The sequence below is a fragment of the Lepisosteus platostomus genome, chromosome 20 (assembly GCF_059453375.1).
Source record: "Lepisosteus platostomus isolate fLepPlt1 chromosome 20, fLepPlt1.hap1, whole genome shotgun sequence".
Taxonomy (NCBI): domain Eukaryota; kingdom Metazoa; phylum Chordata; class Actinopteri; order Semionotiformes; family Lepisosteidae; genus Lepisosteus; species Lepisosteus platostomus.
Window position 1 is genome coordinate 8,690,671 of NC_142630.1, and position 24,959 is coordinate 8,715,629.

The following is a 24,959-nucleotide window of genomic DNA, read 5'->3' on the forward strand; positions in this document are numbered from 1 at the left end:
GGGCATTGATAATTGTTTTTGAATAATCAGAAGTTAAGGATCAAGCAATTATACAGACGTGCAACTGCGCTACAAAGAAAACCCCCCTCGCTTCTATTTTTGTGCAAGGTGTTAAATTTTTTAAAAAGATCTTTCACGTGATCTCAAGTTCATGTGACCAAAGAGCACACCTCCCCGAGTTCGTCTTGTGACGCTTTCATTTCAATCCACGAGGTGTAAAATGTTTTGTAAAATCATAGCCAATGCGTTAGTTTTATTTTTTACTTTTGAATGCTGCTGTCTTGCAGAGACCAGACAGAATGGCTCCAATCCAAATATTATCATCATGCTCATGGATGATGTAAGTTGATATTTTAAAATATTTGACCGTCTCGTTTTTAGCGCGGGTTGAGAAACTTTTTTGCACTTTATCTCAGTGTTGAGAGTAAAGGAAGTTTTATGTTTTGGCAATAGATACGTGTATTGATGAAGTACAGTTGACAGTTAATTACTACCGTTTGACGCCTGTGTAACGGTATGGTCTTGTTCTATAGTTCGGTTACTAACCAGGAAGGTTTAATGATGGGGGAAGTAAGCTATTTATATAATGAAAAAATACCTTGTTTTGAAAAAGGAGATTGAAAACCTGTCTGAAGCAAACAAACATTTTTTCTTTTGGTCCGTGGTCTTATAGTATCTTTAACATTTTTGTTATGGTCGTTTATAGATGGGGTGGGGAGATCTGGGAGTGTTCGGGCAGCCCTCGAAGGAGACCCCAAATCTCGACCGAATGGCCAGCGAAGGAATGTTGTTCCCCAATTTCTACACTGCCAATCCCCTGTGCTCCCCCTGTGAGTACGGACGTGCGTTACAAGCAGAAGAGTGAATTAGACGGGTGTGGTAAAGATCTTGGCATATGCGTGGTAAACTGTGATGACACTGTAAACCTCAGGAAGGACACGATCTGTGAAGTGGAGGTGCAGTTTTCATCAAGCATCTTTAAAATCCTTACTGCAGGTTTCACGAATATGATACATTTTAGCTGGTGCAAAACGTGGTAAAAAAAAAAACAGACCCGTGTGTATAAGCAACTTCAAAAATGACCAGGGATCTTCAGTGTGTCCTTTTCGGAAGTCACTTGGGGTGGATGTAGTAACACAGGATGCTTGCACTGTTACTGAAGGGTGAAGCAGAGCACCACAGTTGTGTAATCTTGCAGATGACTCCCGGGGAACACATTCTCATGAACAACAATACTAGGCTCTTGTTGCCACCATTTGTGGATACTGGTGACGTTAGTGCACTCTGGTCTGCATTGCTGTTGTTCTCCATGGTCCTGTGTGTAACACATTACTCACTGCTTCACAACAGTGCACAGTTTTCAAATACAGATGTTCAATCATGCCAGCGTCTTACATAGCCCTTTGATCTTTAAAACAAAATATTTTCTCATTTTGTAATAGCTGTGCATTGGTATTTTTATATTTTTTTAACTTATTTTTGTCGGCAAATCATATTTGAAAGTAAATCTCCAGATCAACAAAGAAAAGTTTAACTGCACATAAGCTCTCTCAATCTCTAGACCTCAGACCTGATTCTAGCTCCAGACGGCCATTCATTAATGGAAACCACAGGGTCTGATCGGTTAGAACAGTTCTACATGGGGGAATGCCAGAACCTTATAGCACACTACAGTAGAGATCTAGTCTGTGGAATCGCTGCCAGAGGAAGTTTCACAAAAATACTATTTACTGGGGTGTGAATAAATGTCGCTGTTGTTTTCTGGGCTATATGATGATAGCATTGCACAGTCCAAAGACATTTTTAAGATTAACATCTTACTTTTTTATTATTACTTTTTACTTGTTACTTGTTTTAATTAGCCTAGACATTGTATGCACATCTGAGGAGAAATCCGTTAACATCCATTAAGACTTAGTGGTCTGTGTATTCTATGAACAGGTCAGTCATATCGTGATATGATTTAAAATGACCAGGTTTCACTTTGCTGAGCCCTTTGAAAAGAACCTCATGTTCAGATGGGCCTCAGTATATGGAAAATATAATGAATTGCATACATATTCCAAAGTCAGTGTGTTATCCCTGACACATAATAAACATTAGGGCAAAAGTGAGTTAATTAACATCTTGTTTGAAAGACGAAGGCTCAGAGACCTGTGCCGTGGAATTGTAGAGCACCACCAAATAGTCTGACAGACACACAGTGTCCACAAATACACTCAAGGCAGGAGATGTTGCCACAAACCATTCGGAGGAAAGGGCTGTCTATTGAGTAGGAGCTGCCTGTGCTTTTTCCAAGCCTCTAACAATATGGATAATTGCAATCCAGGAAGCTCAAGTGGAGGATGGACAAGTTGCAATAATTAAACGGGGACTGTGATTAAGAGCAGGAATATATTTGGGGTGGGAGATTGGGAGATTGGTGGTAGGTACTGGAATCCTTTTAAAGCCTATTCTTCTATTTTAATGAATAATTCAGAATTCTAAGCTGTATCTGTGTGGATGATAGTAGAAAGACTCATTATGGTAATAGGGATAATGCACTATTGAAATATGCTAATTAGACCTAATTTGGGAATTTGAATAAACTTGCTATGCTAATGAGGTCTGCCATCAGGGCTTGCAAAGTTTTTTTTTCCATCTTCTAATTAATATTTAAGCAAATACGACTTAATCAATTATTAATCTCATATATGTTTGATGTGTGCCTTGAAAACGCCCTGACATACTGCAGTTCGTGAAAGCCGATACCTGAAACCTCATTTAACGTTATTAAAAGTTATTCAAAATTCCCTTCTTCTGTGGCTTGATTAAAATTCCATTCCACATTGAGATATTAGAGCACTCATTAGTCTTAATCGTTATCTGTTTAATAGGAATATTAAGTCAATTTCCATTTTCTTGAAGTTTTTGTAATTTTTCTTTAATTCTATATGATTTCTATATTTTGTGCTCATTAAAGATCATTAAAGAGTTCAGCAGTTTTGGCCCTAGTGTCCTGCCTATACTCAGTTGGTGAAGTGAGATCTCTACCTGATCTGCTGTGTAGTGAGGCTGCTGGCATTGTGTGCACTGCGTGATCTTTATCCCTCTGACTGGGGCACCAACGGGACTTGTTGGGAGATGGAGAATGAGGGCAGCCCTAACCAGTAACTTCAGATATCACGGATTTCAGCCCTGCCATGATAACCTCTCTCAGCCATATCTGACCAGGCTCTCCTGGTCACCTGCTGCTATCTAGGGGCTACTGACCACCTAGACATGGGGCATAGATGTGACTGAGTCCAGCATTGCAAAGTCAAGGTTTGATTTCTCCATTACAGTGTGACAAAATGTAATATCCTTTCAGTTGTTTCTGCTTAATGCAGGCATGGATGAAGGCTGTGTCCTGTCCAGTCAGTTTAACTGGGCGCTGTCCTTTGAATGAGATGTAAAACTGGGGTCCTTACTCTCACTGGACATGGAAAATCCCAGGGCATTCCTCAAAAAGAATAGGGGTGTAACTCTATCATCCTGGCCAAATTTCCCAGTGGCCTTCATGTACTGTATGAATCACATCTTCCTAATGATCACCATCTATGATCTGGCTTCATCACTCTGCTCTCCTCCCCACTGAGAGCTGTTGTGTGGGGAGCGTTCTGGCGCACTATGGCTGCCGTCGCATCATCCAGGTGGGGCTGCACATTGGTGGTGGTGGAGGGGGGTCCCCATTACCTGTAAAGCGCTTTGAGTGGAGTGTCCAGAAAAGCGCTATATAAGTGTAAGGAATTATTATTATTCATTGAAGGCTGACAAGACACTTTTGTTCCCCCCCCAAGCTACTGATTTCTCAGGGTGTGTGATTGGTACAGTGGTGGAGTCTGAGTCATGAAGATGTCCTCTGTCCTTGCTCCACAGCCAGAGCTGCACTGCTGACAGGCCGGCTGCCCGTCAGGAACGGATTCTACACTACCAATGCACACGCCAGGAATGGTGAGCTCGGGCTCCTGCAGCCCACAGAAAGCATAGCGGGGCTTCGGTCATTTACTGTAGATCAGTGCAGTGAAACGGCATGATGATAAATTTGGGTTACCTTGTGTATTTGTGGTGTTTGTTCAAAGGCAGTGAAGTTAAAAGGAGGTGGGACAGTGGTGGGTAGCATTTCTGCCTCATGGCTCTTGGGCCCTGGCTTCAATTCCAGACCTGCGGTGCTCTCTGCGTGGCGTTTGTATGTTCTCCCCGTGTTCACGTGGGTTTCCTCTGGGTGCACTGCTGTGTGTGTCCTGGCCCCCCATCAGGGGTATATCCTGACTTGCACCTGTTGCTTGCTGGGATAGGATCTGGCTCCCCCATGAGCCTGAATGTGATAAAGCAGTTAGAAAACATATTGATAGTTGATGTTAAGAGTATCCTGGCTGGAGCATTGAGAATAATCCATTTATGTATATACTGTACTTAAGGATTGCTTTTGAGCCAAATAGAAGCATCAGCATCGAAGAGATATACTTCAAATGTGACTCTTGATGTTTGTTTTTTTCCGGTGTATCTCGTAGCTGTGTTGTAATGTAAGCACAATGCTTATTTTTCCTGATAAGTGTTCACTGTTGATTTGAGCTCAGAATTGAGGCAAAAACAATCTTTAGTTTGGTCTTTATTAAAGGCAATAGAAGCATTGCCACCATTTACATGTTACCATGTCACAGAGGTCATTGTTTTGTAGCATACACCCCCCAGGAGATAGTGGGTGGGATCAGCAAGGACGAGATCCTTATTCCAGAGATGCTGAGGAAGGCAGGCTATGTCAGTAAGATCGTCGGAAAGTGGTGAGCTGTGGTTTACATTTAATTTCTTTTACAAATCTTGATGTTTGCGATGTCTGAGCAAGCAGAGCTCGGCTAAGAGTTTTCTTTCATTATACCATACCTCAACAGCTATTGGGTCAGAGTGATAACTGAACAGTTCCTTTTGAGTCAGAGTCATGATTCGCTGTTCAGGTATTACTTTAAAATCTTCATTCTGCAGGAATACCTAATTCGCTATCGAGTAAACGAACTAATGCATTTGCTAACTGATTGCAAATTCCTTGTTAATATGTAAACTTTGAAACACTGATCTCCTAATCGCACTGAATTCTGAGACATTCAAGAGATGTACGTGAATACAAAATTAATAGTACGAGCTTTGCAGCTGACATTTCAGTAATGATTTTTGTTTTGATTATTATGACTTTTGTGTCATATGTTTAAAATATTTTCCTATTCTTGTTGCTCATATACTGTATCGATTTGTTACTTTTTTACTTTTTCAGGCATCTAGGCCACAGGCCACAATACCTCCCCCTGGAGCATGGTTTTGATGAGTTTTTTGGGGCTCCAAACTGCCATGTTGGACCATACAACAAAACTTTCAGGCCCAATATCCCCGTGTACAACAACTCCCAGATGGTGGGGAGGTAGGTCTTGCTTATAAAACCAGACGGGGGGAAAAAAAGGAACTTTCACTAAAGTAAGCATTTCCAGGCCAGTGTTCAGCTCTCTACTTCCCTGGATGAGAGCAGAGCTTTTGGTCTAGTCAGTACCAGCTGTGATTGTGTATTTTATTTCCCCTTATTTGCTTTCCCCAACCATCTGCGTGTTCAGGGTGACTGACGAAAGCAGAAAAGCCATTTCATGCTTAACCGTGAGTTTATTTACCGTACCTGAGCCTGATCTGACATACCCTGGAGACAGCAGGTGTCAGTTTCATGGTGGCACCTGGAACAGTGAGGTCTTGAGATCCTGTCTCGTACTTCTCTAACTGCACTCTCGGTTAAAAGAACAGAAAACCTCCCCTCCTTTCAGTTTTTGTTTCAGTATAGCTGAGTCTGAGACCGGCTCCAGCCTTGCTGTATTGTGGGAGACAGATACCTTTTTGTAACCGAGACTTTCAATATTTTAAAGAAAAGGAAAAGGACTCACATCCCTGTTTTCATTTCCTTTTCCCAGGTATTACGAGGACTTCAGGATAAATCGTGCGAGTGGAGAATCCAATCTCACACAGCTCTATCTGGAGGTGAATGTGTGGTGTCCAGACATAGTTTTCTGATTTCAAACATATTTGTGTGCCGAAGTGAGATTAAAGGAGGATATTGACTGTTTTTTTTTTCTGTTCTCTGGTAGGAGACTGTGAAGTTCCTTCGTCGACAGGCTGCCTCTGGTGAGCGGTTCTTCTTGTATTGGGCTGTGGATGCCACTCATACTCCAGTGTATGCCTCAGAACGTTTCCAGGGAAAAAGCCAGAGGGGTCTGTAAGTTGCAGAGTCAATTTTTGGAACACCTACTGTTTGATAATGTTGACTTGCGACTTGGCTATGAAACACTTCAGGATCCGTTGTCACTTACAGATTTATTATTGTACATGTAGTGTTAATCACAAGAACCTAGATGAAGATGAGAAATCCACTCATATTCTATATGATCTCCTTTTCTTTCTGTTTTATACTACCCGAAAAAATAAAACCTAGAAATGGAATTACTTCTTTACCCAAAAGACTGTGGGAGTACAGAACAAGCTACCCAGTCACGTGCTGGAAGCAGATATGTTGGCTTTATTAAAATACTCTAATGCATAAGATCCTTGATTCAATTAACTATTTTGTAACCTTTCATATGTTGTTATGTCATAGGTTTTCTCATTTACATCATCATGCATTGAGAAGAAGTCTTAAAAATGTAATTCTTCAAATTGTTTTGCTTGTGACATTTTAAAATAATTTTGTGCTATTTTTCAAAACATTCAGAAATGGTTTCACAAAGCCAGATGAGCACTGGAGCTACGGACACTTAAATTAACTGTAATATTAGTGTAGTTTAAGGTTTGGGAAGCTATGCTCAGTGTTCAAGTGGGTTTGGAATTTATCATCGGCATTGTGTGGTTGTTTTGTTTTACTCTAGCATAATGAAGTCCCTAAACATTTATTTTTTCTTGCTTGTGATAACTCTGGTCTCCATATTAAAGCTGCAATTATAAAGATGCACCTCCCTTGTATAGCAGTACAATATAGTCAATAGGATCAGTGGTTATATATATGAAGTGTGCTCTAAACTGCTAATGTTCAGTAAGTCTGGTATCAAGTCAGATGATATACAATGTTTATAGCATCTAAGAGTTATTTACAAACTAGTACATTTATAATTTTTTTTATTTTCCTTTATGAATTGTGATCTAAGACAACTAACTTTTGGTAATTTCATTTTTTTTTCTCCTAAAAATTAGTTTTATAATCTATAGGCAGTGTGCAGGTCTTTTAATCTAAGTGTAATGCTTAAAAACTATAGTGTTGCTGGTGCAGAATGACTGCTGTGAACCAGGCAGGTGGGTGGTGCCCTTCAATAATGGATAAAGTGCGTCCTATTTACAGTATATGTAAAGTGCTTTGGGATACTCTAAATTAAAGCCAAGTAATCCATTCCTTAAAATTAAATTTTATTTTTTAAAATTTAATTTTTAAACCGATTTGCCAAAAGATTTGTATATTTGTGATAGCCCTTCTGGTAGGTAGAATAGTGTTTATTGACCAGTTTTGTATTACCAGTGGTCAAGGGGATACAGAAATTACACATGAAGGAGAAAGGAAGTCTATATTCTCAGAGTTAAGAGTCTGAGAATTCTAGTTAAGGAATGTTCATAATTTTGTTTTAAGGACTCAAAATGTTAGCTAATTATACCACAAATTTAATATTCTTGGCATAGTCTTCAATTTTAGGTGGCAGGGAAACAATTGAAGTCTCCCCTAGTTTGATCATTATTGTGTGCTTTGCATTCATGTTCAGAAGTCAGACTCACTAACTAGACATTCTTCTGAATACAAAATTAGATACCTGATGACAGAAAATTATTTCATAGTGAAATACCTATTATTCAAATGTTCGGAATGTAAAGAGCACAGGAATAGAGGGATTTTATAGTGTGGTATGTGGGAATTATAAATATTTCAAGGATATTTTACAGTCAGTAACAAATATCAAAGCATAAATTTGACTTGTATTAATGTGTTCTTGAATTTTTTGGACCCAGGATCATTGTTTTTTCAATATTGGTGGCTTCTGTAAGTCTGAGTGAGAAAGGAGAGGGGTGGCCAGGCTGCGGTCTCTCCCAGTGGGGTGCAGAGCTGTGGGTGAGGAGTGCTGTGTGTTGCGCAGGTACGGAGATGCAGTGATGGAGCTGGATGACAGCGTGGGCGTCATCCTGAAGGAGCTCAAGACGCTGGGAATCGCCGAGAACACCTTTGTGTTCTTCACCTCGGATAACGGAGCCGCTCTGACCTCTGGCATCCAAGGTAACCTAAGACCCCCTTCTTTCAGAAACTGCAGGGATGAGGGTCTGCAGACTGACTCTCGTACACCTGGTGTGTTGCCACTGTTGCTTTTGGGCTTCTATAGGCATTTACCTGCAAGAATTCATTTAATTGAACTGACTGTTTGGCACACAAGAAATAGGGAAGACTGATCTGCCCATCTACAGTAGGTGGCTTATATGGCTGAAGGGAGATGGAGGCTTGGCTTCACCAGCGTGGCTGGTCAGTACGTTCCTTCTTGTGGTCTCCGGAGCAGGAGAAACCAGTTCATGGAGAACAGTTACACCACAAACAGGATGTGTTGCTTGTTTAGGGAGGCTGTAGATTCATAAGTAGCCACTCAGAGATTAATGGCTCTAGATCTGGGATGTGCTGATTCTGACGTGTTTCTGTATTTTTCCAAGCTGGCAGCAATGGCCCTTTTCTCTGTGGCAAAGAAACAACATTTGAAGGGGGAATGAGAGAACCAGGGATTGCGTGGTGGCCAGGACACATAAAAGCTGGACAGGTGATGAAACGTCTTCTCTTTATTTATTTTCAGTTGTTTCTGTTGTGGTGGTGACTGACTGACTGACCACAATGGCGATGTGGCCTGAAAGGGTAAATCCCTAAATTCTGAGACTACGTCCGCCACATGCTTTTCCATGGTTTAAGAATCTTCATCATGATGACAAACTATTGCACACTTCCTGCCCTTACAGAACACTTTAACGTCTGCACATTTTCTTTACCTTAAGCCTTGTGCATGGAGAAGTTGTGTTCAAACTTAGTGGGAGTGGGCTATTTGATTGTGCGACTGTCAGCACTGCAGTACCCCTTTGGCATCCCTTTCCAGTGCCTTTTTTTAATTGTCACAGTTCTGCAGAATACACCATCGAATAGTGCAGTTGGCCTTTTGGCTAAGCTTATCTACAGGTGCGTTCTTTTCCCTTGTATATATTCTAACAAGGGGTAACATGTGGAATGTGTATGTAAATGACATAGCTTTGATGCAATCATAAAGTGGTTCTTGTAGAGTGAAGTCATGTAAAGCACAGCGTACCCAGATAATCATGTCCTGGGTGCCTTTTTTGTATGTGTGCTCTTTTGGAACACTTTCTTGTAGTGAGGTTAGTTCCCCCACCCCCACCCCCCCTTTTTCCTCTTCTGTTGGCCTGTACAAAATATTTTTCTGATCCGTTAAACCAGCATGTGTTCTGCAAATGATTTTTAATTGTGTTATCGGCGGCTCTGACACCAGGCTGCGCTGCAGGAGGATTTTCGAGCCGCGAGGCTGGGGGTGAATTAAGCTCTGCCCCAGGCTGCTATCTTTCGGGTGTGTGGTGTGCTGATAGTGCTACAGAATGGCACAGGGAAGGGGGGATTGCTGAAGTCTTAGGCGGCTAATCTGTTTGTGTGTTTGCAGAGCTTGGATAGAGCTGTAATGAGGGCTGCTGTATCTGAATACACCAGGCACATGGAATAATAACAAGGGGATGTGCTCTCTAAATACTGACAGTGGTATTGAGCCTCCAGGTTTTGGCTGCCATCATTAACCAGCCTGGGCTGTGCCATCCATATTTCTTCTACCAAGTGAGCCCTTTGTGGGAGCAAGCAAGGCAACATAAATGAAGTCTGTACTGTGAACTGTGGCTATTCTAGTGCAGTTAACACAGAACTGTTTAGATCTGTTGGCTACTTGGTTTTGTTCTATCAAGGCTTCCCTCCCTTTTTCTATTGCCTTTTCCCCGTCTTTAAAAGACCTTTTCTGGTTTTGGAGACGTTTAGATCTGGACATCTGAAGGTCCTCTGAGTTCAAGTCAAGAGGCAATGTCGAAATGCGTTTTTCCTGATCTTTCTATCCCGCTGCCTTAAAGGGTGACCAACAAAACCTGATCTTGAGTCGATAAAGAACATTTCATGGTGAGGAAAGATCTTTAGGCATTCATGGTAAAATCTGGGCAAGCTAAATATCGCAGGCCGAAGGCGAGGCAGCTCTGAGCTGTTCTGCACCAGCTCTGACTGCAATCCAAATGTGCAACAGGGTGGATTCTCTGCATTTATCTCAGTGTGAATGAGGGTAATAGGTTTTGAGTCACCTAATTGAACATAAGCGATACTGTTTTGAAATTGGTGTTTTTATTGATTCTATTTTATTTAGCCCACAACTGACGCCATGACTCAGGGGTTTATGTGGAAAAGCAAGCATTCACATTAACTTCTTCTGCAGGAGTCCTTTCAGTTAAAATTGTCCAAACAAAGGCGTTAAAAACGAACATTTTCTGAGTTCAGTGAACATCTGAAAAGGTTACCGAAGAATAGGAACGCTGTTTGCATTGCCCTGGCAGCAGAAAGGCTACAGAGGGGCAGAAGAGCTATCACTGAAAGGCTGCCTTCGCAGTCCCTTTTGTTGTGTTTATCTGCTGAGAGACACAGAGCTCAAGTGAATTAGACAGGGATAGCAGGTCTGTGCCTTGTGATAACTCCCACAAGGGGTTATTAAAGAAAGAAAGAGCGACGGGGAGAAAAAAAAAAGAAAAGGAGAGGGAAAAAAATTAAATTAGAAACTTTTTTAAAAGCATCCTGACATTTGTTCTTGCGGTTTAAAACATTTTGACTTTTTTTTTTTCAAATTATTTTCTTTTGGGGATAAGGGCTTGGTAGTGGCTGGTAGTCAGCTTTATTAATTGTCCTCTTTGATTTCTGCGTTTTTTTTTTATTATTAAAGCCGGAAAGTGCAGATAATGGAATGTGTTTCTGGGGCCCTTTCTTACTTTTGCAATGGCTGGAGGAGAAGAGGAATTCATTCTCGTCAGGCCGGCGGTGTGCGCGGCGCCGATAGAAGCGTGGCGGCGCGTGGCGGCAGCAGCTGCGGAGCGCAGATAGCGCTATCTGATTGTGAGCGCGCCGCTTCTCTCAAAGGACCGCTCAGGAGAGAATGGAATGAAAGATCAAGGATGACAGCGAAAAAATGGCATTTTATCTGAAAATAGTTCAAAGTTTATAAATAAAATAAAGCTTTTCGCGAGGCTGGGAAACCGAGATAAAACCCCAACTACAGCTCCAGTCCCATTTCTTTTTTTTCTTCTAATTTACAGAGACGTTTGTGTGGTTTATAATAAACCTGCGAGCGCAGATTATAGAGAAGACTGAGTAAAAGCATAATCAAGACACAGAGCCCCCCGAAAAAAGGAATCCTTTTGTGCGAGCGTGTTTTAAAGTTGCTGTATTCTGCTGTCGTTTTGAATTTCACGCTAGGGGTGGGCATTCTTGGTGCCTTGCTACTACAGTATATCAGTGTTTACCTGCCTGTGTACAGCCTGACGTGAGTCAGATTTTGTTTGACTTTTTAGAGTGATTGAACTTGAAGAAGAGGCTGGATCTATATCGGGTTTTTTAGTTTAGCAAAATTTAGATTGAAAAATATACACTGAGTTGTAATGCTTTTTTAAAAAAAAAAAATAGACCACATAGATTTTACTACTGCCTTTATGACATCCAGGATAACACATTAAACAGAATTTAAATTATATTCTACAGTATCTTGTGCACATGATTTTGTTAATTATTATCTCATATCTATGGGACCACATACTTCTAACAATGTGGGACACGTACAATTAATTTGTAGAGTAACAAACAGTACTTCTGTTGTAGGTGAGCTACCAGCTGGCGAATGTGATGGATCTCTTCACCACCAGCCTGTCACTGGCAGGACTCCCTGTCCCCAATGACAGGGCTATCGATGGCCTGGACCTGACCCCTGTCCTCCTGAACAACACTATCATTGACAGGTAATGTTGAACCCCTCACAGCTGGGCATGTTGCCATCTGTATGGGGCTGGGCCGTTGAGCAGTCTGATCTGAGATTCTTCTCATGAAGCTCAGTGGGATCACTGTCGTCAGATTCATATGGGTAGTGGACAACAAAATGGAAACGCCTGGGTAAATGAGGGACAGTTGGTATACTGGAAGGAAGGGCTTCCACACAGGTGTGGCTGATGTGTTAATGAAGCCAGTAACATCCCAGCATGCCTAGGGCTATGTATATAAATGCTGAACAGGTCTTGTTGCCTGTGATTATGGAAGAGGAGACCTACATGACTTTAAAAGAAGGGTGACTGTTGGGGCGTTTTCTTCAGGAGCTGCAGTGACCAAGACAGTTCAGTGTGCTGATGTTTCACTGCTCAGCCAGGGGCAGCAGTGGGCGGAAGCGTATACTCCCGTATCGTGACATTCTAGCAATAACTTGAACTGCAAGGCAATACGGACAAGCAGCTGCAGATTAATCAACTCCTCACTTCAGCCAGTGCTGTGAGTGGCCTGTTTAAGTAAAAAATGGACCACTGAGAACTCCTCGGAGCAGGGTACAAGTCTACAAACTGCTCATCACACGTGCCAATGCACATTTGTGAGTCCAGTGGTGCAAAGAGCACGAACTGTTGACCACTAAGCAGTGGAGAAATGCAATGTGATCAGTTGAGTCACCCTTTGCCATATTCTTAACATCACCAGTCTAAAGTCCTTTTCGGTCCTGAGTGCTTGGTTAAGGATTCTGGTGTTTCCACAGGGGAGTGAGGCGCATTTTCCTGGTTTGGGTGCACAAGACAAGGTCAATGCTAATCTCTACTAAATGGTACCAAGTGATCATCTTCACCCCAGGTTGCAGCATTTCCTTTCTGCAGGGAGGGGGTGTGTTACAGGATGACGAAGCCCTGATCCCCAGAGCTCACGGGGTCGCCCAGTGGTTTGATCAACATGAATCAGATGTTATCCATGTGTCATGGTCTTCTCAGTCACCAGATCTGGGCCCAGCTGGGCACTTGTGGGAGATTCCGAAATGACGACTTAAGTGTTTTTCACCCATCATCAACCTGAGCTGATTGATGGTGTTGCAGGTCCCTCCTGCAGAATTCCAGACGCTGCTCGAGTCTATGCTACAGTGCAGACAGGTCGTACTGGCTGCATGTGATGACCCGACACCCTATGAAGTGACTGTACACTAGCGTTTCCATTTTGTGGTCCACTTTCTGTATCTCTCCTGCAAACAAGCATCCTTTAAAGAGGAGATTCTTTGGAATTTGTGTTGTATATGAAAACCCATTGCCAGCCTTACATTTTCAAATACGGAATGTGTGTCGATTGGTTTTGAATTGGCTGAAAGACACTTTTTAAACTGTGTGCCTCGGTAGTTCCCTGAATGTTCACAAAATGGCAAGTGGGTCTCCTTCCTGGGAGGTGCTGACAGGGAGCCCACTGTCAAAGACCACCCCTGAAGATAAGGTGTTCTGCTGAGCATGTAATGGGATGAAGCAGGAAATCCTGGTCAGGCTTATTGTCAGAAAAGCAGAGTCTCCTTATCTGTGGAATTCAGCCATCAATCCCATTTCACACGCAACAGGCCAATCTTCTTCTACCGTGGCAATGAGATGATGGCAGTGAGGGTGGGGCTATACAAGGCACACTACTGGACGTGGACCAACTCCTGGGAGGAGTTTAAACAGGTAAGGCTGACTGTCAGAATGACAAGGGCTCTCGCTGGGAGCTAATGTTCTCTGTGTCAAACCCGGCGAAAATAGGCTTTTATGGATTCTGCTGACAGAAAATAGATTTTATCAGCACTTCATTAGGAATCCCTAGAGTGGGATGGACGTTGGCGAATTAGTATTTAAAAAGCGTGGTTGGGAAATAAAGCTCAGCCAATTTAGTTCTGCTGAGTAAGAGAAAAATCTGAGAAAGATTAGTTCTTAATAACTAAAGAAAAGTGAAGAAAAAGAAAAAAAAATGATCTTGGAAAGTAATTGATAAAACTGCTCTTTCAGAACTCTTGCTCTCTTTTCCGTTTTCAAGACCTGGTTTAATAGAAGGTTTCCTGCAAATGAGCCCTGGTTCACAAGATCCCACCTTAAAGTACATATACAGCTACTGTCTGAGCTTTCAGAATAAAAGGTGATGCCTTTCTTTTCCAAACGTGGGACTGTGTTTTATGCCCCATCGGCTGCTTAAATTGCTCTCTCCTGGAGGGCTCCTGAATCAATACTGGGCTTCTTTATCAGCCCATGTGAACTGGAGTGGAACTTCACAAATAATGACGTTTGATTGCCTCTGAGTTACCTATCGATTGGCTCTGTGCTAGATGGTTTGAAAGAGGCTTTTAGAAATGGAGGGGGGAACGTCTAAGCTCTTGACTCCAGCCTTTCCAGACGGTTAACACATTAGAGGTCGATCAGTTCTCAGGCCTGGAGAAAAGCAGGGGGTTATTCATTTTCTGCACCTCACCTCTCACCCTTTTGTTCTGACCCCTTATAATGTCACTTAGAAATACCGTGTTGGCAGTTGAATTCTTTTATGTGAACAATGGAAAATAGTACTGGATTGCAAATCTTAGATTGATCCTAAAATATGAATGCCCCTCCGAACACATCCAGGCTGTATCTTTTTCTCAACAAGGGAAGCAGTGGTTGTGAATTTTTGTTTACTTTTGAAAAGACAACCAATGTGATTCAGTGATCTGTAAAATTAGAAATTTCATGCCGATAAATGTTTTGCATCAAACAGCCATGTCATCGTAATACTCACTCGGACTGTCTCCAAATACTCTGAAATAATTCAGCCACAGAGTGATTGCCCACCAATCTGTATCTTTCTTTTTGAGCATTGAAACGTTTTACCCGGCCCGTTAAGCACAAAATGGTGTCCCGATTAGCATTTGGTTTGTTTAGTTTGTAAAAACAAATATCCAAAAGCACCGCTGTGAGTGGAGTGGTAGTCCAGATCATCCAGAGATGAAACTAATTCATTTCTAGTTTTCTAGCTAGTTTCTAAATTGGTTTTGGCATCATCATCATCAGTGTTTATTGAATCTCTAATGAGTGAGACTGTCCAGAAACATTCATTTTTGGCTGTCTTCCATCGGGACATTTATAAATCAGTTCACAAGTGCTTTAATTATTCTGTAATGTAGAAAGTAAGAGTCATGTTAATCAGCTAAGTACAGATATTCACTGCTTGTACAGTTTAGTCGACAATTAGAAATTATATCCATAAACAGTTTTCTTAGTTCTTTTCACTTTGCCATTTTAAGAAACCAATCCCATACCATTGGAACTTTATTATTTATGGGTTCTGGTGCATACAATCTTGTACAAATATTTAATTGACCTCTGCTCATTCTTTCTGTATCGGAGGGAATTAGCACAGAAATCTACCCAGCAATCTGATGGGATCAAGGTGTTTTGCACATCCACAACAAGAGCAAAAATGGATGTGGAAAGGCTTTGCATATTAGCACAACTCTGAAGAGCACGCTAAGTGTTTTCTTATTGAGCGTGTTTGAGTTTAGCGGCTATAATCTGTAGGCAAGCATTTGCTCAAAGGTTCCAGATTATCCTTTATGAGCTATCTGTCCCAGAGGAGGAGATGAGTGCCCTGCAGATGAGTGCTCAGTTAATATTTGCTGTGTTCTCCCGCAAGGACACCCTGATGATAGCTGGAGTTTAATCAGCCTCTCTGATCAAAGCTCCTCGCCAGCCCGGGGGGATGGGAGACTGGGGACTAGACTCTTAGCAGAGGGGCTGTGGTGCATGCAGGAGACAAAGCAGAGGGGGGCGTCAGATGTAACGGCAGCTGGGTAGGTCCAGGTGTCAGGGGGCATCCTGCAGCGATGGAGAGTGTGGTTCAGGCTAGCAATAGAAGAAGAAGTGAGAGGGATCATTTCAAAACTCAGTCACCCCCATACTAAGACATTTTGGTGAAATCCTAAATATTAAGTGAATTGGTATAAATCATGCGATGGATTTATATATTTTTCAGCCGCTGGAGTACTGTTCAGCATAAACAACAGCAAGCAATTTCTGTTCTTTAGCCATGATCTCATTAGAAAAGGGACTTATTTTCTCATTTCTGGAGAAATGTAATTTTTAATAAAAGGTGACATTGTACATTAAATCCACTCAAAGGATTTATAATTGTACGTTACATTTATATATAGTCTATATTTTATGTAATCTTTGTACCTCGACTAATCCTTGGTGCTCTGTGGAGTGTGTTTTGTAATGTGGGTGTCCTGGGCTGTACAGCACCATGGCTAGTCTCCTGGAGCAGAGGTCTCTGTACTTCACACAGGGTGTTAACTTCTGTCCCGGGGAGGATGTGGCTGGAGTGACCACTCACACCCAAGAAGAACACACCATGCAGCCACTGATCTTCCACCTGGGGCGGGATCCTGGAGAGAAATACCCCATCAGGTGAGAGAAACCAGGGTGAACACATTTCTTTTTTAAAAAAATCAGGCACTGTACTGAGATTACCAGCAGCCTGCTTTCAGCTACTCATAGTAGATGAGCTACTATCGGAGCTTTCAACACGGTTTGTTAACTGAGCTGTAAATGGGAAGGTGACACTGCTCTTAAAACCATGTATAATGCAAAAATTAAAAAGAGGGCAAAGTAATCAATGATATAGTATTATGTTTTGACTAGTAGTGCCTTTGATTTACAGTGATCTCTAGAGAATGTGGTTACTTCTCTTTGTCTACTGATCACAATGACGATAGTCTAGCTTTCCAGTACAAAGCGAGGAATCAGCTCTGTCTGTATATTGGTCTACTGCAGCAGGATTAACTAAATTCCCAGCCTAACGTAATAATCAGAAAGCACCGTGCCAGCTCGACACAAGTCATTGATTTACGAGGCTGTCTTTCTTTTTAAGAAAAGAGATGCGCCTCAAACGTGTAGCTCCGAAGTGTGGTTGGAGGAATCTATGAGATCAATACCGATCTACGTCAATGTAAGACCTCCGCTGAGGAGCCAGCATCGATTCGTGCAATAAGAGCCAAGCTGATTAAATGCTGCTCAGTGTGACAGATTTGAAAGATCACTTCTGCTCGAGACTAAGCACCGTAAGTGAGGAACGTGAGATAAATCAAGCCGTGTGTGTCCAAAAGGAAACCAAATTTGATGTTGGTACAAGCGTCATTAAATAAATATATTGACTATATTCTTTCTTCCCATTCCTGAAACTAGAACAACCTGTTCTCTCCAAATTTAGACATGAAAAATGGCAGTAGTAGCAAAACAGTTTCCTTTAACGAATATTCAGATATTTCTATGGATAATACAGGTTGGTAAACTGCCGTTTGCAAGGATTATTTATAGGATATTGATCAGTATTTCAACACAAGATAGGATCCAGTAGAATTGACTACACTTGAATATAGCTTTTCTTAGCTACATGGAAATTTTTTCTTTAGATCTCATTTATAGGTAAAGCATGGTTTGAGACAAACTTCATTAATTAAAAAGTTGGTGTTTTTCATTAGGAAAAGTTATACCAACTACTTGTGTTGTACCCACCCAATCTGGAATAACATATTGGAATTACATTGTGGCTCACTGACATGTCCCATGAGCCCACATGGCGAGAGATATTGCTTGACACACAGCAAGCCCTACAGTGACATACAGGATATTCAGTACTGATTGCTGATGCCACTATGAGTTAGACAGCACCCAGGAACATCTGACAGGTGAGTAATGAGTAATCCCATGTTAGCCATGGGTTATTTGGTGGCAACATTGAAAATCTGACCTGTAAGCATTTACAATACCAAAGCACAGGCGTGTTGTAAATACTTGAGACCTGCCTTGTGTGCTGCATTTATTATCCCAAAAGCACAAGATGGGGGGGAAAAATTAAAACTTTTGTTAAAAACCTTTTTACAGGGCTACACCAACACTCCAGCGTTGCACAATCAATCAATCTCCTTCCTCTGTGTAAAGAAAGGCAAAGGAAAATCAAAGTGTTTGTGGATGCTGGTATTTTTAAACATCCCAACTCTCTCTCCTCTCTAATTTGCTAAATCTTTTTGTTTTGTGGGGGGCAGATTATTCCATGACCCAAGTCCCCAAAGGGTGGGCAGAGGTATAAGTATCTTTGTGGGCCACAGTACTTCAAGTCAGTTGTCACATCTCTACCTCAGATCATTTACTAGGGCCTAGTGTGTTTTCCATTAGCCTGCCTGCTGTCGTGTTGCTCTCTCTCAGCTCCTTAAGGGGTACAGGGCGCAGAGCTGGGCTGGGGGGTGTGGGAGTCATTACTCACTGTCTTCTTTTAAAGAGGTACTTTAGATGATCTAATGCCTGCTGCCCACATAGCTTTGGTTATGAGGCAGTCTGTCTCTCATCGCGGTCAATGAGATGCTGTAGTCAGATCCAGAAACCCGCTTGTTTCTTGTGGGTGCAATTCTGAGACACTAATCATATAATATACAATATAGTTACATTTTTCACCTTGTATTTTCTTTGTATATAATGACTACATTTATGTTATGTGTACATACAATGTCCCAGAGCAGCACTGCATTTTCTGATCACCCTAAAGCTATTATTTTTTTGTTAATTGCAACAATGTGATTATCAGATGTTAAATAATAGATATTTAAGGGAGCAAATTACCAATGCATTCTGTGCAAAAATTAGGCAGAGATTTTTAAAGATACTTATCATTGGCCCAATAGTAGGGAAACATTAGGATGAATGTTTTTATTGATGATTCATTCTAAATAATTTGACTTAAATTACATTTGTTCCCATTTACACCTCTGGCACCTCTACTGAAGCACCAGTACACGTGCTCCTGAGAGCTGCAGTAGTGCTTGCATGGTATTTGAATCCACAACCTTACAGTGAAGAGTCCAGAGCCCTAACCACACCTCCACATTGCTGTATATTGGAACTGTTCTCCGATTTTGTGTGTAGTAAACCATTTCACTATACAGATACTTCTTTTTATAAGAGTGCATTTGATCTCAATACATGCTAGGTTATTTTTGTTTCTAGCCGAAACTACAGTTCTAGTTTTTCTAGGGGGAGAAGGGTTTTGAAAAAGTTCAACACTGTGCAGATATTGCCCAGTCAGTGGGCCAGATCTTGACAGGCTAGTGTCTCGGTACAGTCGGCACTCAAGTCCCACTCAGCCTCCAGCGACTGCAGCAGCCCGCGCTGCATCCACGAGCCTCATCTGCTCTCCACAAGCACTTCAGCTTGCAATCAATAGCCCGTGCTGAATTGCTCAATTTCCCCAGGAAAGAGGAGAGAGAAAGGGCAGAGGTATTTGATTGTCTCTTCAGCTCCATTCCCCCTGCCAGTAAACCATGTGTTTGTCTGCATGTGTGCATGAGAGTGTGTGCATTGTACCGGTGGGGGGTATGAATGACTAATCAGTGCAGCCATACACCTGAGCTGTGCCCCTTTCCCCTTGGGGGTTATGTATTATAAATCAAAAGATCTCATTTACATTTATTTTCCATTATTATTTCCATATTTGCATTTTTGGAGACTTGGCTAGGATTGTATTGAAACTATGCTGACTGAGGAGTTTTAAGAAAGGAGGAAAAGAAATGAACATATTCATTTGTATTAGTAATCCTACAGTAAATTATGAAAGTCCGAGCTGGTGTGGGGTATTTACCCTTGAATTGATTTGCACACAACATTTTTTTTGTTAATCTAAAGGCAAGATGCTGTCAAAGTGGATTCAAGAAGATTTGCATACTTAAGCACTAATTTACTTGTGTCCTGTTCAAGTCATTCTGAAAACCGATTACTTGGATTTATACTTTTCTTGCAAATCCTGGCACAGAGATAATGCTTGGCCTCTTGCTTTCTTAAGACCACTTTCCGATGCTTATCATATTGTTTATCTTGGCCGAGGGATTAACGGGAGACGGTTGTGTTGATAAAACAATGAGCTTTTCACATCAGTTGTTTTGAGTTTTGCTCATTGTTCTACGTGTTACGCTCCTTAAGATAACCAAATATCTTATTAATAGTTTTGCTGTTTTTTCTTTTTTTACCAAGATATTTAAGTGATTGAATGTTTCATTATTTGCTTATTCTGGCAGATTACATAAATTATTCCTAGTCACATAGTTTTTATTTATTTTAAATATATATATGCAATTATATATACTGTATATAGGCACAAAATGGACAGGTGTTACCCAAGCAAACATACTTCACCAGACTGGATTTGATCCCAACATTAAGAACGTAGAACTTAGCACTGTATCTGGACAGCGAATTGTTAAACCACAAAGAGGAGAAGAGATCAATGGAAGAACAGTGTGCCGGGGGAGTCAGTGGATGAGAGGAGTGTGTTAGCAGGTGTTATTGTGTGGCGTAAGCGGAATGGCTCTCTGGGGTAATGGGGTGCATTTGTGGCTGAGGTGGGGAGGTGCGAGGTGGACAGGGCCTGGGGGTCATTACACTAATTGACACTTCACCTCACACACATGCACCCCCTTCCCGGGGGACCAATCAGGGCGCGGAGAAGAGCGAGAGGGGCGTGTGTGACTGGGGGTGCGGGGATGTAGGCACAGGTGCTGCTTGCTTCTGTGTTGAGTGCAGTAATTGCACTGGTGAGATTTCTCGGCGTGCTCCCCCACCCTCTTGGCCGTTAACCCTACAGGTCCTATCGAGAGTGACGCTCCACTGGAAGACACAGCAGCTCTGCGTTTTACAGAGTAAATCTAACAAAGCTCAGGGGTACTTGCTAGCGGCTTTACAAAAATAATTGAGTGCAGAGAGAGAACCACCAACACATCTGCTGCTGAGATCATAAGGGAGGTGCTTTTTATTTTGTATGGGTTTTTTTTAAGATGCATTCAATACACAATTAAAATGTATCATCCAGCTTGATCACTATATAACCCCACGCAATGCCCCCTTTTAAAGGAATTTTAGGAAATTGAGGCATGCACATGGACTGAGGATCTAAGAAATGCAGCATGACTCAAAATAAAGTCTTTACATTTTATTTGTAGGGAATATAAAAATAAAGTTTGAAGATATTCCATTATGGTGTACTGTACTTGGAGGTTGTAAATGACTATAGGGAAAGCTTTGTTCTAGAATTTTACAGTTTTTACTATAAGTGATAACCTGTTTGATCAGCAAACCTCTGTTCAACGTCCTCTTGAATGCTCACTTGGCCTCTAATGTCCAGGATTAGTTCTGTCTCCATGATGGTCAATATATGTCATGCAAACACATACTGTAACTTTGTACACTTGCTAACATAACATTTTAAGACTTTACTGGCACAGTATAACCATAAACAACAACTCTGAGACCCTATTTTTGATTGGATGAAATGCTCTGCTAACAAAATGTGTAAATTCCTTTTTTTATCTCAAATCCTGCATTGACACAAGACTAGTGGAAATAACACTGTGATGTCTGAGTTAATCCTCTGTGTTTTTTATCTGTGTTTCTGGTCCTGCAGTGTCCAAAGCTTGGAGTACCAGAGGGTTTTAAAGCAGATCACTCCTCTGGTGGAGCAGCACAAAAACAGCCTGGTTCCCGGAGAGCCACAGCTTAACATGTGCGACCTGGCTGTCATGGTGAGGACCGTATCTCCTAGTCCTGTGTGTCTCATCATATCTGGGAGCTGACTGCCTAAAACACATCTGGGATATCTTTTACAACATCAGTGATACACAGTCCTGACATTGAGATTCCAGCACTACACTGAGAGCAAAGCGGACAGGGATAGGAGTCTGGATTTGAAGGGTTTTACAGCTAAAATATAAGTTACAAATGCATAAAAAGTGCCTTTTATTCTCACTTTTTAGTGCGCTTCCACATAGATTCCACTCTTATTTTCTGGTTTTATGTCTCATTGTTGATTTTGAAAACTCAAAATTTTTTCCTATTTTCAAGGAATGGGTGCAATTTGGCTTTTTCTTTCATTTGGCAAAGATATGATTGAATTTCAAACTTAAGAACTGACAAAGTCAAACCCATCAGAATAATACGGACCATTAGTTCTGATGCTGAATCTCAGTTTGTTCCATGCAGAGCAGTTTCCCTATGGTAACAAGCTGCATAAACTGAGCTCAGTCAAAACAGAGTTAGACCGAATTCTTACTTTAGGTGTTTTCACTGTGAGGTTTGTTTTCTAGCATTTTGCTTAGGTTTTTCCTGTACATTTACTTGTATTTTCTGCACTGCTGAAAAATATGGACATCTTGAAATTTCTGAGATGGTAATCTGTGTTGCAAAAATTGTATTTGATGAACCGTGCCATCGTATGAGACGGGTTTCACAGGGGGGGGGTAACACTTTTTGATCGCATCATCAACATACAAAGCCACACCAGAAATAAATGAAAGTTACTGCTGTGTGACAACAGTGCCCCCAAGTGTCAGTATTTGATGAATCAAGGGGATTTTCTTGTTGCTTTTCAGATGACTAAATTTAAGAGAATCAGAACCCCCATTTTCCCCACTAATTTTATTTTTAAAGTTTTTGTTTGGTGGTAGAAAGTGCTTAATTCAAGTCATTTTGTGTCAAAATTAAAGCTTTGCAATGATGGTATATATTTGGGTACTTGAACACTGAAAGAAAGTTCACATCTATAGCTGTTAAAATACAAGTATATGCATTTGACAGAGGAATACTCCTACAACTGTCTCAACCATCAGCCGTGTTACATACACAGAGGCCTGACCTTTACAAATCCACTTTGTCTCCTGACAGAACTGGGCTCCCCCGGGCTGTGAGAAGCTGGGCAGGTGCCTCACGCCCCCAGAGTCTGCCCCCTGGAAGTGTGAATGGCCACACTGACCCGCTCGTCCGGACCTCCGTGTCATGAACAGATGAAGACCATGTTCATGACCTCCTGAGCAATTGAATCTTCTGTACTGCTGTCATCATGGGCCCTTAGTACTGACGTTTCCTTCCGGCAGATTTTAAGGGAGAATGTCTGTTCTTAGGTGCCATGTAGTAACTTAAACTGTGAGTTTTCTCTCTCAAATGATTCCCCCATGAGCGTTGTTACTTTGTTAACTTGAATGCAGACATACTGTGTACATCTAACAGCATCTTAAAATTTGTACTTAAAAGCAGTGGAGTGTGATGTACTCCCTCACACTGTGTGTCTGCCCAGAGAGTGGGTAAGAAGAGAAGTCCTACTGTTGGGGGTTCTTTTGGTTTGTTGTCTGTGTATCAGCTGTAATGTGGGGGGAAAAAAGGGATAAATTATCATTACTTCCCCATTTCACGTGAAGCATATTGATAGCACAAATATGGAGGCTGAGAGAAATGAAAGATATGAAAGTTTTTAAACCAAACAAATATCTTGTTTGCTGAACTTGGTTTGGGAAAATGTTTACAAATTTACAAATCACATTCCTTTTAAGATGGTATCATATTGTGGGGTTTTATGGGCTGTTTTTGCTTGTGATGTTTTAAAAAGTTACGGTCATGTAACTCATGTTATACAGAGTAAAGGACTGTATAAATGAAAGGAGGACAGACGTGCAGTTTTGAGCCGAAATTTGAAGTTAATGTAAATGAAGCGTCTCTTTGAGGAGTGGGACTGTTGTCTTAGATCACTACCGGAGTTCAAAGGGCTTATAACCCGTTCTTTGAAAAAAGCTAGTGGAGACAAACTTTCCACTTATTGAATCTAGATTCTTGGTGCGAGTAATAAATGCCCAGTACTTGATGGTGATTCGTTTTTTCCGACTTGTTCTTAATAACGTTTTTTGAATGTTGAATGTATTATTGAATACCAAACAGCATATTGTCGGTCCTGCCAATTTACTGTATTAATGATCGAGCTTTGATGTGCTTGGCTGTTTTGTTAATGTTTTATTTCCTGTGTTCTCTATAATGTCTCTTTGTTGGTATGTCTGCCCTTTGCAAATTCGAAAACCCAACAAGAACCGACAACTGCAGATGGACGGTAGCAAGATTTTAAAAATCTATTTTCAGCATGTTCGCAAGAGAAGCCGAGTTAAGTTGGGTGCACAGGACGGCACCTGGTGTTTCGCTGGTACACGGACATCCTGTTAATGGGCCAACCATTGTCATTTTCCCGGCAGTCCACAGCAAAATGTGGTACATATACGTGACAGGGAAACAACATAGGATTTATTTAGGGTAGTAGAAATTAGCAAACGATTGCATGCGTGTAGTATGCCTTTTTCTTTGCCATTAACTAGGCCTGTTTTAACACAGTCACGGCATAGTTTAAGATGTGGAGAAAGGGCGTTTGGAAATCACTTTGACAACCGTATCTGTAATTTCAATTTAAATTGTCCGATTATTGTCCGCTTATTACGCAATAGTTCCAAATTTGGCGCACAGGTGCGGTATTGCTGCAAAATGTTTTTTCCCCCAAAGCATTTTCCAAAACCGTGCATATTCATGCACGTAGCAGTACTTTTTCTGCTGAGAAGTTTCTATACGTAAGTTCATAACATTGTTAGAACTCACAGAATCTGCATTACGTTTGTCACACCGCCGCCCGGTAAATTACCGGATCTGCATTTTCTTTCAAATAAACGTGAACCAACTTTAAAATCACCTCGCGATTTTAAATGGCTATTTTTCTACTCATCTCCCACTCTACCAAAGCAATGTTACCCTGTGAAACTTGATCATATCAAAGATAAGAGTCGTTTTTCAATTCGAAACAGGTTTCCTAAGAAAATAAAGTGTCTAGGGAGAATAATGATTTTCTGAGCTTGAGAAGGGGACGGGCACAGGGGGCAGACAGCGACATTCAGAGCAACGGAATTAAAAACATCGTCTACCAAAACCCCCCCGCTGTACGATTTACCAAAAAGTAGTCAAGAAAAAAGCCTGGAGGAGAGTCT

At 41.4% G+C, this 24,959-nt stretch overlaps 1 protein-coding gene across 2 annotated transcripts; it reads left to right on the forward strand.

Annotated features, from left to right (window-relative positions):
• Nucleotides 1–149: 149 nt before the first annotated feature.
• On the forward strand, nucleotides 150–23,809 carry galns (galactosamine (N-acetyl)-6-sulfatase). 2 transcript variants are annotated; one of them, XM_088613587.1, is made up of 14 exons: nucleotides 153–340; nucleotides 707–830; nucleotides 3,898–3,972; nucleotides 4,700–4,802; nucleotides 5,288–5,431; nucleotides 5,964–6,030; nucleotides 6,138–6,265; nucleotides 8,160–8,296; nucleotides 8,719–8,822; nucleotides 11,951–12,087; nucleotides 13,695–13,797; nucleotides 16,418–16,539; nucleotides 21,578–21,695; nucleotides 22,834–23,809. In XM_088613587.1, exons 1-14 carry the CDS (start codon nucleotides 221–223, stop codon nucleotides 22,918–22,920), a joined length of 1,569 nt encoding a protein of 522 aa, XP_088469713.1. In that variant the 5' UTR covers nucleotides 153–220; the 3' UTR covers nucleotides 22,921–23,809. The 2 variants fall into 2 exon arrangements, with proteins under 2 accessions (XP_088469715.1, XP_088469713.1); XM_088613589.1 differs by lacking the exons at nucleotides 21,578–21,695; nucleotides 22,834–23,809 and adding an exon at nucleotides 18,016–21,570 and having other exon boundaries at nucleotides 150–340.
• The last annotated feature ends 1,150 nt before the right edge of the window (nucleotides 23,810–24,959 follow it).